This window comes from Sorex fumeus, unplaced genomic scaffold, assembly GCF_029834395.1.
Source record: "Sorex fumeus unplaced genomic scaffold, SorFum_2.1 ptg000028l, whole genome shotgun sequence".
NCBI classification, from domain to species: domain Eukaryota; kingdom Metazoa; phylum Chordata; class Mammalia; order Eulipotyphla; family Soricidae; genus Sorex; species Sorex fumeus.
In genome coordinates, this window is record NW_026606085.1 from 2,580,714 (window position 1) to 2,591,342 (window position 10,629).

General features: G+C 46.5%; 1 protein-coding gene across 1 annotated transcript; it reads left to right on the forward strand.

The window, feature by feature from the left end:
* Positions 1–1,094: 1,094 nt before the first annotated feature.
* On the forward strand, positions 1,095–10,582 carry C1QBP (complement C1q binding protein). The gene is made up of 6 exons (XM_056114955.1): positions 1,095–1,401; positions 2,471–2,621; positions 4,969–5,062; positions 9,512–9,607; positions 9,853–9,975; positions 10,215–10,582. The coding sequence occupies exons 1-6, from the start codon at positions 1,170–1,172 to the stop codon at positions 10,362–10,364; spliced, it is 846 nt and encodes a 281-aa protein (XP_055970930.1). The 5' UTR covers positions 1,095–1,169; the 3' UTR covers positions 10,365–10,582.
* Positions 10,583–10,629: the final 47 nt, after the last annotated feature.

Sequence of the window (10,629 nt, forward strand, 5' to 3'; positions counted from 1 at the left end):
CTAATATGTTCTGTGTGTTCTGGTAAGGCAGGAACATTTTTTTTCCAAATTAGTAGGGCACACAGTGATATTAGAGACATTCTTAATGCTGCTGGTGGTTGGGGCAGGGGGATATGCAGAGCATCTGGGGGTCAAACTCAGTGCTCCCTCATGGCAAAGCGTGCCCACCAGCCCTTTGATTCACCTTCCTGCCTGGGGAACATTGACTTTTCCTTAGATAGTTGGTGGTGAGGATCTAACCCAGAGCCTCACACTTGCAAGGCAAGTTCTCTACCTGTGGCATATACCCCTATCAGCTGTCTTCTTCCCATTCCCTAATCCACTCCGTGGATTTTTTTTTTTCTTTTTGAGCCACACCCGGTGGTGCTCAGGGTTTACTACTGGTTCTGCACTCAGAAATTACTCTGAATAGGACCACATCCTATGCTGGGGATGGAACTGGGGGTTGGGTGCATAGCAAATGCCTTATCTGATGTATTTACTATAGCTCTGGCCCCCACTCTGTTGATTCTTAACTTCAATTTAATTTAGGGCACGGCTGCTTGTCTCAGAAAAATATAATGTCCCATCAGAATTTAAGTACAACAAAGCAAGCAAAAGGAGCAGTGTAAGGCTGTAGGGTTAGAAGTTAAGCTGTAATAAACCTTGACTCCTGCCTTTCGGATCTCCCTCAGCTGCGGGTTGGAGTAGGGGGAGGTGGTCAGGTTAAAACTTAAATTTCTGCGGAGACAACGAAGAAGAAGGTCCAGATTCACATCTGTTTCACAGCGCAGAGGAAGGTCCCTTGCTTGACCACAACGAGGGGAGTGGGGACCAACACTAGAGCTTTCCCAGAAGTCATGCAAAGTCTGGTCCGCTTTGAGAATGGTAGATGGATATTCGGAAAGCATAAACTACACGGGGCAGAACTGATGCCGACATGTGAAACTAGAGCTCTCCATACCAGACCTGGGCCCTTTCCTCTAGGCAAGCTCCATCATCGGTCTCCAGCTCTGCTGGAGGCTGTTCGGGAAGCTGCCAGCAGAGGGCGCGACCCCCCCTCCGAGCTGTACGGAGAGAGCGTCGGCGCGGAAGCGCTTGGCGTGAGGGCGGGACTTCCGGCGGCGCGCTCGGTCAAGGGGCGTCTTGGCCTGGGTCGTCCTTCGCAGTCGCACGTGTTCCCCGCCGCGATGCAGTCTCTGTTGCGCCTCGTGCCCCGCGCCCTGGGCTCTGCCGCCCGCGGCCTGCGGGCCGCCGCGCCCTCGCCGCCACTCCGGCAGCTGCTGCAGCCCGCGCCGCGGCTCTGCGTCCGGCCTTTCGGGCTGCTCAGCGTGCGCGCGGGCTCCGTGCGGCGGCCCGGCCTCCTGCAGCCTCCGGGACCCTGCGGCTGCGGCTGCGGCTGCGGCTCGCTGCACACCGAAGGTGAGGGTCCCGCATGTGGCCGGGCCTGCGGCGGTCTCCTGGGTGGGAGTGGGGGTTTCCTGGTGGAAGTGTAGATTCCTAGGAGGGAGTGGGGATTTTCTGGTGGAAGTGTGGACTCCTGGGTGGGGGGAGTGGGTTCTTGTGGAAGTGTAGACCAATGGGTGGGAGTGGGGGGTTTTCTGGTGGACGTGTAGTCGCCTGCGTGGGAGTGTGGCTTTCCTGGTGGAAGTGTAGACTCCTGGATGGGGAATGGGCCATTCCTGGTGAGAGTGCGTGTGTGTGTGTGGGGGGGGGGGGGTTCTTGTGGAAGTGTAGACCAATGGGTGGGAGTGGGGGGTTTTCTGGTGGACGTGTAGTCGCCTGCGTGGGAGTGTGGCTTTCCTGGTGGAAGTGTAGACTCCTGGATGGGGAATGGGCCATTCCTGGTGAGAGTGTGTGTGTGTGTGGGGGGGGGGGGGGTTCTTGTGGAAGTGTAGACCAATGGGTGGGAGTGGGACTTTCCTGGTGGAAGTTTAGACCTGTGGGGGAGGGTTCGTGGTGGTCGTGTAGACTCCTGGATGGAAGGAGCAGTTCTTAGTGGAGAATGTAGACTTCTTGATGGGGGGAAGGGGAAATGTGGACCAGGAATTAGCCACTCCCAGCTGTTTCTCAAGGCCAGGAATATGTTTCTCACTGATGGATGGGCAAGCAGTAGGTTCAGTACCCAGAGGTGAGCGCATTTTGCATTCTTATACAAATGTTTAATTTGTGGAAAGGGAGAGCTTAATCCCGTATACCTTCTTTACCCAGTTTCTCAAAAATGAAACTCTTGGAAGATAAAAGTCATAGTTTGAAAGGAGTATGAGTTGGTTGCTGAAATACACTTCTTCAGAAATCAAGCTCAACCTCCCACTCAGTTATACAGTACTTTTAAGATGAAGAACCTGAAGCTTAATAGATATGAATTAGATTAAAGCCCCAGAGCAGCAGTGAATAGAAGGAGTAGAAACAGTTTGACTGTAGCACTTGAAAGGTCATTTATGTTTCAGATTGATTGGCTTTTTGTTCGACCTGTGGAATTTCATTTTAGGAGATAAAGCTTTTGTTGAATTTCTGAATGACGAAATTAAAGAAGAAAAGAAGATACAGAAGCATAAATCCCTCCCCAAGATGTCTGGAGGATGGGAGCTGGAAGTGAATGGAACAGAAGCTAAACTAGTGCGAAAAGTTGCAGGAGAAAAGTAAGCACTGGGCAGAGGACCTGGGGACAGACGATTACATTTGTGTGATCCACAACAGCCTTGAGTTACTTTGTTGTTGTTGGGGGGGGGGGGCACGCCCAGTAATGCTCAGGGGATACTCCTGGTTCTGCACTCAGGAATTACTCTTGGCTGTGTTCGGGAGACCATATGGGATACCGGGGATCAGACCCAGGTTGGCTACATGCAAGGCAAACACCCTACCCACTGTACTATTGCTCCAGCCCCATGATACTTTCAAATATCCATGAGACAGGATTTATTTGGATGACTTAATAAGCACACAAGCTGTAAGCCTATTAAGGTGCAAACTGTAGGTATAGTTGTTATACACTTTTCAAACATGAGGAATAGCTAGGCCTGCATTAAAGTAGGAATGCAAATTCAGAAATCCTTATAGTACTAACAAAATCAGCTTTATCTCTGGTTCTACTCCAGGACTCATGTGTCTAGCAGAGCAAGTCCACTGGTCTCTGATATATAGGTGAAAATGAAAGCTGTATAACTCCTAACAAGATACAGTTACAGTATATGTAGTAAGAATTGCCATTAGAAAAATAGGGAGATAGCTTATAGGGCACAACTTGTGTGTATGTAGTTGTAGATTCAGTCCTGACACTCCCTATTCCCCCTACGCCCCCCCCCCCCCCAAAAAAAAAACCCAAAGGTGGGGAGTTGGGGCCTACTTAAGTTGTTTAACTTAGTGAGTTTGAGTGAGTCTTACATATCTTGTAAAGTAGGGGTCTGATTCTTTTTTTACCTAGATGTTTTTCTAGTATATAGGTCACTTGTGTATTCTATAAACTTTACCTAAACTATATTCCTCGGGTAAGCCATGCACAGTTTGGGGCCAGATAGCTGAAGTGGTAGAGCACATGCAAAGGATGTATGAAGCCCTGAATCTCATGTTCCCCATTCCTACCCCCACCTCCCATCTCCAAGCACTGCCTAACTTAGCATCTCTGGGAGTGGCTCTAAATTCTAATAACTGCATTTCTGTGCAAGGAGCTCAATGTAATGAGCACTGTGGCAGATTGGACAACTTTTGTGGCTGGACCTCATCACAAATCCCATTTTTCCTATGGGAAGGCAGCAATTACAGGACATAATTATATACAGCTGATACCACATGCCAGCGCAACATAGCCCAGAAGTGCTAGTTCCAAGTCTCACCTAGAATTCTCTTACTAGAATTTGAATTTAAACCTTGGAATGTAGTTTGTCAAATTTAGGATTCTTGTGCCTTACCGTTGTCTTTGGTTGATGTTGTTGGTCTCCTTTGTGATGATTCAACTTCCCACAAGTAATGAAGAATGAAGCTGTAGGGGCCCAAGCGATAGTACAGTGGACAGTGAGGCCCACGCAGGTTTGATCCCCAGCATCCCATATGACCCCCTGAAAACTGCCAGGACTAAGCCTTTAGCATCGCCAGGTGTGGCTCCAAAACAAGAAGATTGAATCTGCAGGTTTTTTGTGTTCTTGGTCCTCCCTCATCTGTTCCTTCTTCCTTCCAGTCCTCCTCCCTTCCCAGAGGCAGGCATTCTGATAATACTGTAGTGGGGGGCTTCTCTTCCATATCTGCCATGGAGGATGAAAAACCAAAGCGATCATTGTCAATTGGCATGGTCCTGAGAAAACCAGTGGCTATAGGTTGCAGTGAGCTTGGGTTGCTGGTTTTGTGGAAACAGCTCCCATCTGACTATTCGAGGTAAATCAGGGCCAGTTAGGTAATTCAGATGTATAGCTGGGAAAGAGACTTTTTTTTTCAACAAGGCATTTTTGTTGTTTGGATCATACCAGTCATGATAGGCATCCGACCTGGGCCTCCAGCATGCAAAGCATGTGCACTGACCCTCCTGGCTTCTTCCAGCTTCCCAATAATGAGCTTTGTGTTCTTGGGCCAACCCCGGCAGCACTCAGATTATGTCTGGCTCTGTGTTCAGGGATCTCTCTTAGCAGTGCTCGGAGGACTGTATATGGTACTGAGAATCTTGGGGTTGGCTGTATACAAGGCAAGTGCTTTGCATTATCTTTCCAGTCCCCTTACTCCCCTCTGCTTTCCCTCATGTGCTTTTTTGGGGTTTCGTTTTGGGCCACACCCCGCAGTGCTTAGGGCTTACCTCAGGATGTGCTCAGTGATCATTCCTGACAGCCTTGGAAGGGGATGGAGTTGGGGGTGCTGGAGATCGAACCTGGGTTGGCCATGTGCAAAGCAAATACTCTACCCTGTTTATTATTGCTCTGGCACCTTAGTAAGCACTTGCAATTGTAGGAGGCCTCAATATTTTAAGTCCTCATGTTTGACAGTTTTCTTCTTTTGTTTTTCCAGGATCACTGTCACCTTCAACATTAACAATAGCATCCCACCAACATTTGATGGAGAGGAGGAGCCTTCCCAAGGACAGAAGGCTGAAGAACAAGAGGTGAATGTCTTGACATTTCATATAGGCAACTGGAAGGGACAAAGGCACTGTTGTTTTTTTTCTTTAAAATATTCCTTTGAAGGGGCTGGAGCCATAGTGCAGTGGGTAGCCTTGCATGCAGCTGACCGAGGTTCGATTCCCAGCATGCCATGTGGTCCCCCGAGCGTCACCAGGACTAATTCCTGAATGCAAAGCCAGGAGTAAGCCCTGAGCATCGCCAGGGGTGACCCAAAAGGCCAAAAAAAAAAAAAAAATTCCTTTGCTGGTATAAGGAGAAAAAAGGCACAAGAGAGCCATGCTCGGGGACTTTATGTGGAAATTGAGGTGGCACTGTGGCGCTGTCCTCTCGTTCTTCATCGATTTGCTCGAGTGGGCACCAGTAACGTCTCACAACAAATTGTGACGAATTGTGAGACTTGTTACTGTTTAGCATATTGAATACGTCATGGGGAGCTTGCCAGGCTTTGCCGTGTGGCGAGATACTCTCAGTAGCTTGCCGGGCTCTGTGAGAGGGGCGGAGGAATCGAACCCGGGTCGGCTGCGTACAAGGCAAACGCCCTACCCGTTGTGCTGCTGTATTGCTCCAGCCCATGGAGATTATCTGCAGAAAATAAGTTTTCTTGCCATCTTAAGTATTAGTACTGGGTGATCTGTTTTCTTCCTTTGGTGTTGAATAAATTCTTGTCTGTAGGCTTAGGCTTTATAAACTGACTTGTGTTTTCCATCACTTCCTCCCCAAAAGTATCAACAAAGGAAAACTTTGTTGATACGATGATAACCAGAAGTCACTGTTGTATTGCTCTCAGATTTGATGGGGTGATCTAGGTGCTTGCTATAGAGTCATACTTTTGGCTGTGGTGCTTGCACTTTTTAAACTGTGCTCACATATACTTGGCACAACTTCTTGTAGAGCTGGGGATCTCACAGTTGCCAGAGTTGTGCCTCCTGCATAGGTAACATTGTGGATCCATCTAATGATTTCACACTTGGAAAGCACACACTTTGTTTTTGGTTGGGGCACACCAAAGTGATGCTCGGGGAATACTTCCAAATCAGTGTTCAGGGTCTCTCTTGATGCTATTCAAGGATCATGTAGTTCTGGAGATTGAACCTGGACCTCCTGCGTGTACACAGGTGCTCTTTCTATCATTAAAAATATATATCTATATATATATATATATCACTATGGGCTGGAGCGATAGCACAGCGGTAGGGCGTTTGCCTTGCACGCAGCCAACATGGCCAACCCGAGTTCGATTCCTCCGCCCCTCTCGAAGAGACCGGCAAGCTACCGAGAGTATCTCGCCCGCACGGCAGAGCCCGGCAAGCTCCCCGTGACGTATTCGATATGCCAAACACAGTAACAAGTGTCACAATGTAGACATTACTGGGCCCGCTCGAGCAAACCAATGAACAACGGGAGGACAGTGACAGTGATATATCACTATAATCTACTGAGTAGTTTATAATAGTTGTTACAGGCATTCAGTGTTCCAACACCAATCCCACCAGCTATGTGACCTCCCCTTTTCCAATGTCCCTAGTTTCAAATTTACTTCATATTGCTTATTATAGCAGAAATGGAATTATCAAAATAAAAAGGTAAGGTAAAGGCCCTCCCGTTGATCGTCGATTTGCTCGAGCAGGCCCAGTAACGTCTCCATTGGAGACTTTGTTGTTACTGTGTCTGGCATATCGAATACTCTCGGTAGCTTGCCGGGCTCTCCGAGAGGGGCAGAGGAGTCGAACTCGGGTCGGCCATGTTGGCCGCTTGTAAGGCGAACGCCCTACCGCTGTAGATTAATAAAAGTCAATTTGTGATGATTGCTGTATCTCACAGTGGTGTCACTTGTTGTTGGATATTATTAACCCAAAAGGTTTTAGGCTTCATCTATGAATTGCGCCTTTTCCTCCTCCCAGAGAAGCTTGTCATGCCCTTGCTAACATCCCTAATTTAGTTTAAGTCTATCTTTAACCTTTCCTTTGTATTTTACCTTTCATTGTCACAATTCCCCAAGTCAATCTTGATTACTTATAAGCCAAAACTGGTAATTCTGAACTTTGTATTTGTGGTGCTGTGTATTTGTACCTGCTTTTCTATTTCCCCTATAGCTTTTTTATTTTTTACTATAGAGCAGTGTTCTTTGTTTAAACACAGAAAGACCATCAATGCTATGCTCCTAATATTTAGGAGTTGATTGACTCTGAAATGTATCTTCTCCTGGGCATAATTATTTGACTCAGGCTTTGGTTGCTGTAGTTCCTAACACCCCAAAGGGGAAGTCCCGCTGTAGTACTGGGATGGGCCTGGGGTGAGTGGCAAAGCTACCCCGGTATCAAAATGGGACATTCTAGAAAGCATAAATGCATGGTCTTGCTGCAAGCTATTATGACTTGAGACAGGACCCTCAGGGGGAAGGACTAGCTGAACTGGTCTGAGGACTTAGTCTGGGATTTACGGTAAAAGTCTTGCTTGCTCTCAGAGCCCAGAGAACTAAGTTTTGGGATCCTGTCTCTTACTGTGTATCCAAACAAATGCAAGTATTGATGACTTATACAACTAGAGGGAAAGATAAAAGCAGTGTACATGTCCCTGGGAGACAGTGTCTCCTTGAGTTAATCTCCCCAAGAGAATTTCCTCTGCCAAATGTTTATGTAAATGATCAATCACACTATGTCCTTACCTCAAGCCCCCTCAGATGTTCTGTAAGTACGCTAGCAGCTCTGCATTAAACAGGCCATTTTCACCATCAGGCTGTGGTCCTCCATCTCCCTGTCTGTCTCTTTGTTGGGGAGGTGGCTCTGGGCCACTGAATGCACACATAACATTGTAGCACCCACACATTTTACATTGTGATCTCCATACTAGTCATTGTCTGAGGATTTAGTGGACCGGTTGGTTCTAGTTGAACCTTCTATATTAGTATTTTTACTCATTGAGCTTGGTGGTCTTTACAACTTTCCCATCAGATATGCTGTTGTCCTACTGGGCTGGCAGTACTGTGAACTTGGAGTTGCTGCATGGCTGCTCCAGGAGCTGTGGAGCTAGAATTTGGTTACTTGGCAGCTTGATGAGGTTCAGTTGTGGGGGTGGGTCCCTTTCTATGCCAGAAAGTGTCCAATGTGGCTGGGAGCTCTTTGTCTTCAGACAGAAAGGGGAATCTGCCTGACCACATTCTGAAAAGGCCCCAGAATTCTCAGCCCGGACTAGTCTAACCTGGGATCTTCAAGATTACTCTGGAGCTGGCTCCATCGATTGAGCCATTTCCCTGTTCCAGTAAAGGAATCTTAATCACTAGTCATCTCCTGATCATGTGGGCTGTCGTCTTTTAATGGAAAGGTATTGAACTTGTCGTAACCTTTCCTGTGAGAGGTTTGATGCTGAAGATTATCATTTGGAATGCTTCCACGTAATGACTATTTCTGACAAGTTATGTTGTCTCATGACTTAGCAAGGAAAGCAGTTAGCTCTCTGTCTCAGCCACCCCAATAAGCATGTCCCTGATACTGGACAGCTTGTCATCAATACTGAACACTGTTGTCATTATTGGCTAGACTCGGTGGCCTTTGGTTGTGGGTTATATTAAGGGGAGACTCTGAAAGCATTCAGCTGGAAAGCTCTTGGAGCATTGAACAGGCCAGCTCTGCAATTTGTGGATGGAGAAATAGGATGATCAAGGAATTAATTTAGGACTCCAATTAATTTGACTATAGTTCACTGGAATTCAAATTCTTTAGTTCTAAACTTAGTTGTTCTTAAAACACACTGTAGGGGCTTAATTGCAACACCACTATGTGTAGAATATTTTGTCTTGGGGGAGTGGAGGGTCCATGCAGTGCTGAGGGAGTCTGGGAGCACACTCAGGATTCTCAGCCAACTGGATCCAATGCAGGAATCTGAGGATACAGTGATGCTTGGCATCTGCAGTGCCAGGGAATATCCAGGTCACCTGAGTAGCACTTGAGGTTTTCAGGGCTACACCCCATGCTTAGGGGACCGTGAGGTGCCAAACTTGGGTCTGTTGCTTTTAGGGTCTTAATCCCTGTATTCTCTCCCATGCCCCAAGGTTTTTTGGCTTCTCAGATGAGCCCTGTTTCTGAGTGAGCTATTAAAAGGCTTTAATAACTGTTAAAAATTTTTGTCTCCTTGTTTGGGAATACTAGAGATTAAGTCTGCTTGGCTCTTTTGAGCCACATCCAGCAGGATTTACCCCTGGCTCTCTGTTCAGGAATCAGTCTCCTTGGTGCTAGGAGGACCACATGAGGTGCCAGGTCGGCCGCTTGCAAGAAAATCACCCTATTGCTCCACTGTCCTATCTCTCTGGCCCCAAGTATAAGACTTTAGAAATTGTAAATAATACCCGATTTGTCGGACCTCCAGAGCTGAAACCTTCAGGCAACTGACCCCTGTCAACAGTATCACATACTAACTTGCTTTTATTTCCCCAGCCTGAATTGACATCTACTCCAAATTTTGTTGTTGAAGTTACAAAGAATGACGGGAAAAAGGCCCTTGTGCTAGACTGTCACTATCCAGAGGATGAGGTATGTAGAGTGGTACATTAGCCCCTTGACACTTGTGAGGACACGGACTACCTCTGAGGACCTTGCTGGTGGTTGATCCCAAAATTTTACTAGCCACTAAAATTTTCTTACTTAGATAAGCAGAGCAGGGAAAGAGGTGGGGAGAGGAAGCTTAAAATTTTGATGAAATCCAATGTTTTCTTTGAATGATTCTGGCTTACCCTAGAAAAACCCATCTGTTTCCCCAAATACTGTTTTGTTCTCAGGTGGGGCAAGAGGAAGAAGATGAGAGCGACATTTTCTCCATAAGAGAAGTGAGTTTTCAGGCCACTGGTGAATCTGAATGGAAGGACACGAATTACACCCTCAACACAGATTCCCTGGATTGGGTAAGTACTTGCTAAGATGAAGGTGCTTGGGCAGGAAAAGTAAATTGGTACATAAACTTGTGTTTGATCCCTGGCACCATAACTCTTGTGTACTGCCAGGTGTGCCCCAAAAACAAAAAGATGAGGGTGCTCTTAGGCTTTATGGGGCTGTCCTAACTTACGGCAAGACAATATTTAAATGAATTTAAAAATGTCGAAGATTTTTTTCCTTAAACTAGTAAAACTTGTTTCTCTTGTAGGCTCTGTATGACCACCTAATGGATTTTCTTGCTGACCGAGGGGTGGATAACACTTTTGCAGATGAATTGGTGGAACTTAGCACAGCCCTGGAGCACCAAGAATACATTTCTTTTCTTGAAGACCTCAAAGGGTTTGTCAAGAGCCAATAGAGTAAAGATGACACAGAACATCATAATTTTGTGGCAGGCTTTTGCCAGTGAACATGTACTTCGAAATGGTTTTCATCCTAATATCATGGAAAGTAATGCAAATTTAAATTATTTCTGTTGCCCTCTTATTTTGCTCTTCATTTGTTCTCTACAAGTCTTATTTCTAGATTTTTGTATAGTATAATTATGGACAATACAATTGATTTAATCTCCTCCAAGGTAATTTGTCTTTTGTTTTTCCTCATTCTTCCTTTTTCCTCTCCAT